The sequence below is a fragment of the Myotis nattereri genome (genome assembly GCF_964212035.1).
Source record: "Myotis nattereri genome assembly, chromosome: 2".
Taxonomy (NCBI): domain Eukaryota; kingdom Metazoa; phylum Chordata; class Mammalia; order Chiroptera; family Vespertilionidae; genus Myotis; species Myotis nattereri.
Window position 1 is genome coordinate 111,106,169 of NC_138076.1, and position 3,686 is coordinate 111,109,854.

The 3,686-nt window shown below is 44.1% G+C and overlaps 1 protein-coding gene across 1 annotated transcript; it reads left to right on the forward strand.

The window, feature by feature from the left end:
• Positions 1–261: 261 nt before the first annotated feature.
• LOC308513816 (BCL2/adenovirus E1B 19 kDa protein-interacting protein 2-like) lies at positions 262–3,461 on the forward strand (the record flags this gene model as incomplete). The annotated part of the gene is given in 5 exon segments (XM_081083929.1): positions 262–290; positions 2,762–2,897; positions 2,901–2,903; positions 2,907–3,091; positions 3,224–3,461. Coding segments are annotated over 5 exon segments (591 nt in total).
• Positions 3,462–3,686: the final 225 nt, after the last annotated feature.

The following is a 3,686-nucleotide window of genomic DNA, read 5'->3' on the forward strand; positions in this document are numbered from 1 at the left end:
TCACTTCAGCTGCGTGGCTGCCGGCCGCCATCTTTGTTGGCAGTTAATTTGCATATCTTGCTGATTAGCCAATGGAAAGCATAGCAGAAGTATGGTTAATTACTCTTTTTGTCTTTTATTAGATAGGATATTTAAATGCTATTTAACAAAGAAAAATCAACCAAAAAAATGAGGTGACATGCGTGTCATAGGTTCGCCATCACTGAACTAAGTTCTCCTTGTCTCAGGACCCCTTGCTTTTTATTCACACAAATTGTCCGAATGCAAGGTGGAGATATACACATCAAACGGTAAGGTTTTGTATACACAATCCATTGTCAGATTGGGGGAATTTTGCCTACGGCTGTTCAGATGTTTGGCCAGTAGGAGGCAATAACATGTAGATTGAGATGCCCTTAGCTGTCTGGCAGCAAGCAATTAATTTATGCATCCTTTTCAGGTTTGGGGGAATACCCTCAGCCATCTCCAGATGATTCAGCCCTGCTGACATGCTGGAATTGGCTTCCGGCAATAGGTACCTTATGGGATCCAGTCATGCAATCGCCTTGATTACCTGAGCTGGGTGTTCTAGGAATGTCCCTTGTATGGTGGATTATGTAGGCCCTGATGTTATAATTGAATCTTAATTGCTATTGGCCCATTCATGCATGGGATCAACCCTCAGACTGGCTGACTGTGAGGCTCAAACTCACCATGGAGTGTAAGCTGCTCTGCAGGTGCTGACCACACAAAGCAGAATTCACCTCAGCAGGATTTGGTGGCTGCCATGATCTCTCTCTGGATATGCTGTTTGTTAAGCTTATTGGATCCTGTCCTGGTGTTGTCTGTAGCTGGCCACTTGGTGTGTTGGTTCTGGGCCTCATTGGTGCAGGCCAATGTCAGACACCATCTGTGTCAGGCCCTCAGCAACCTTTTTGGAGCAATAAGCCATCCATAATTTGTGGCTTCCTCTGCTGGACTTGGGTGTGCATAGGAAGAGCTAAGCTTTTCACCAAGGCCAGCTTTTCCCAGCACCAGGCCAGGGGGAAGGTCAGGAAAAGTCCCAAAGAACCCCAAGATCTGCCTCTGCCTGCCTTCACCTGCTGGCTACCTGTTAGGCTCAATCACTGAAAAAGCCTCTAGCCCTGGCTGGTATGGCTCAGTTGGTAGGAGTGTCATCCCATACACCAAAATATTTGCTTCCTGGTCAGGACACATACTCAGATTTCAACCCCTGGTCAGGGCATGTGCAGGAGGCAACTGGTCAATATTTCATTGTCAAATCAATGTTTCTCTCTCACTCACTCCCTCTCCCTTCTTCTCTAAAATAAATAAAAGCATGTCCTCGGGTGAGGTTTAAAAATACGTACATACATACATACATATGTACATACATACATACAATGATCCTCTGGTGGAATCAGGAGGATGGGGCTAATGGATCTCCCATGAAGAGGAGGTGCCAGTCGGGCTTCAGGGAAGGTGGTGGGTATGGTCCTCTCCCCAGAGCCACACGACTTAATCTATTCTGTATTTTTCCCCAAACTTGGTAAGGTGGAGCCACTAGGAGTCAGACAAGTGGGACCTCTGGATCCCAGAGGTTGGGTCTGTTGGAAGTTGGGAGGGTGGTTCTATTCGATCTCCCATGAGGGCGAAGCACCAGTCATGTTCACAGAAAGTGGGCAGAACAGCCCCCACCCCAAAGCCAGAAAACTCAGTCACTGACACTCCCTGAGTCTGCCCTGACCTCTACACCCAGGCCAAGGCAACTGATTCCTCAGCAAGACCTAAGCTCTGCATGGTGGAGCAAGAGGGAATCTAGAGGGTGGGGCAATTGTTTCCCCCAGGCTGAGGCCACATAGAGTAGGTTGCTCCATCCAACAAAAATGGTCTCTGTGGTATGGAAGAATGACTCAGAACAGGATTCCTGGTGGCTGTCCCCCCAGCTCCCTCCCCAGAAGCACAAACCCAGACTCTCCTCTGGCAACTCTAGAACTCTCTGGCCTTCCTCCTACCCTAGAGCCCAGGATGAGTGGCTGCAAACAAAATTGTATGCATTGGCCCTTTAAGAGGTGCCTGTGTCTTTAGTAGACTCTGTCTCACCCTGGCATTTTAGAAACCCTGCTGTTTTTTACAGCCAGATGTTATGTGGGTGCCTCTTCCCAGCTCTGGCACTCTAGACTGGGGGTCCCAGCTTGGGGTTTAGGCCCCACCTTCTCAGGGGAAATCCTCAGCAGCTGAGATAGCTCATGGTACCTCAGCCACTGCCCATGGGAGCAGAGACAGGCCTTTTCACATCTCCACTCTTCCTAACAGTCTTTTTTTTCCCCATAAGGCAAATCGTTTATTCTTTTTAAATGTTAGACTATTTTACAAACTACTAAATCTAAGAGAACCTAAATACATTCATATTTTTAAAAATATGTCATCTATATTGTACCAACACAAGCTGATTCAACTTGCAGAAACCTATAAAAATTAGGACCAACCCTGTTGATCTGGAGGTTAAGTTCTTAAAGTGCTTCAGTTCTGAAACTTATTGCAGAGGAAGAACTACAGGTGGTTCCATGAGAGACACATGTCTGTACTTTGAAGTCTTGTACTTCTCCCTAATTGCTTGCTGAGGTCGATGGGGTATATCAAGGCATGCTTTATGTAGCTAACTCAGGCAAGGCACAATTTCACTTAATGAATAGCCTATAAATACAGCAAAGGTTTCTGGCCAGATGCTTGTTCACAGTATAGTTGGCCAGGCAATAAGCTGCTGCAGCTATCAATGAAGGAAGCTATTTCAAGAATGGGTCAGCTTCAGTAATGAATTTGAGTGGGAAGATGATCTCCCAAAACCCAAAACTACTGAAGTTATTAGAAAAGGCGCAATTACCAAATACACAACAGAGGAGGAAAAAGAAGATGGATGACACTGACGTATGTTCAGAATTGGAGAACAGGACCACAGGGTTGATATGAAGGCCACTGAGCCCTATAAAAAAGTTATCAGTCATAGAGGATATTATGGGGATGGATTAAATGTCATTGTTGTGTTTGCTGTCTGTTTTATGCCTGAAAGTTGTCAACCTAATTATAGATACCTGATGGACAACCTCTTTAAGTATGTTATTGGTACTTTGGAACTGTTAGTAGTAGAAAATTACATGCTAGTTTATTTAACTGGTGCAACAACTTGAAGGAAAATGCCCAGTCTGGGATGGCTCAGGAAATGCTATCAGCAAATTGATAGAAGGTTATGGAAAAACCCCAAATCTTTAATTATCATACATCCCTCGTGGTTTATCAGAACACGTCTGGCTGTTACAAGACCATTTATTAGCTCTAAATTCAGCCAAAAAATTAGATACATCTTTAATTTGGCAGAACTAGTGGAACTTGTCCCTTTGGAATATATTGGCATACCAGAATGCATAAAACAAGTTGATCAGGAGCTTAATGGAAAACAAGATGAACCCAAAAGTGAACAGTAAGTTTGGCATCTAGTGCAAACAAGACTGAAGAATGTGCTGATGAAGCAATGATCTTTTTTTTTTTGCATTTATAATGCATTTATTGGCCCTGATTTTTATGTAACCTGTTACAAAATCGACTTGACTTTTCCTCAATGGACTTTTGCATAAGGGACTGTTCACTGCTGTTTTGGTTTTCAAATCTCTTGAATTTAGCTCTTAACTAGCTGATGATATTGTAATCAT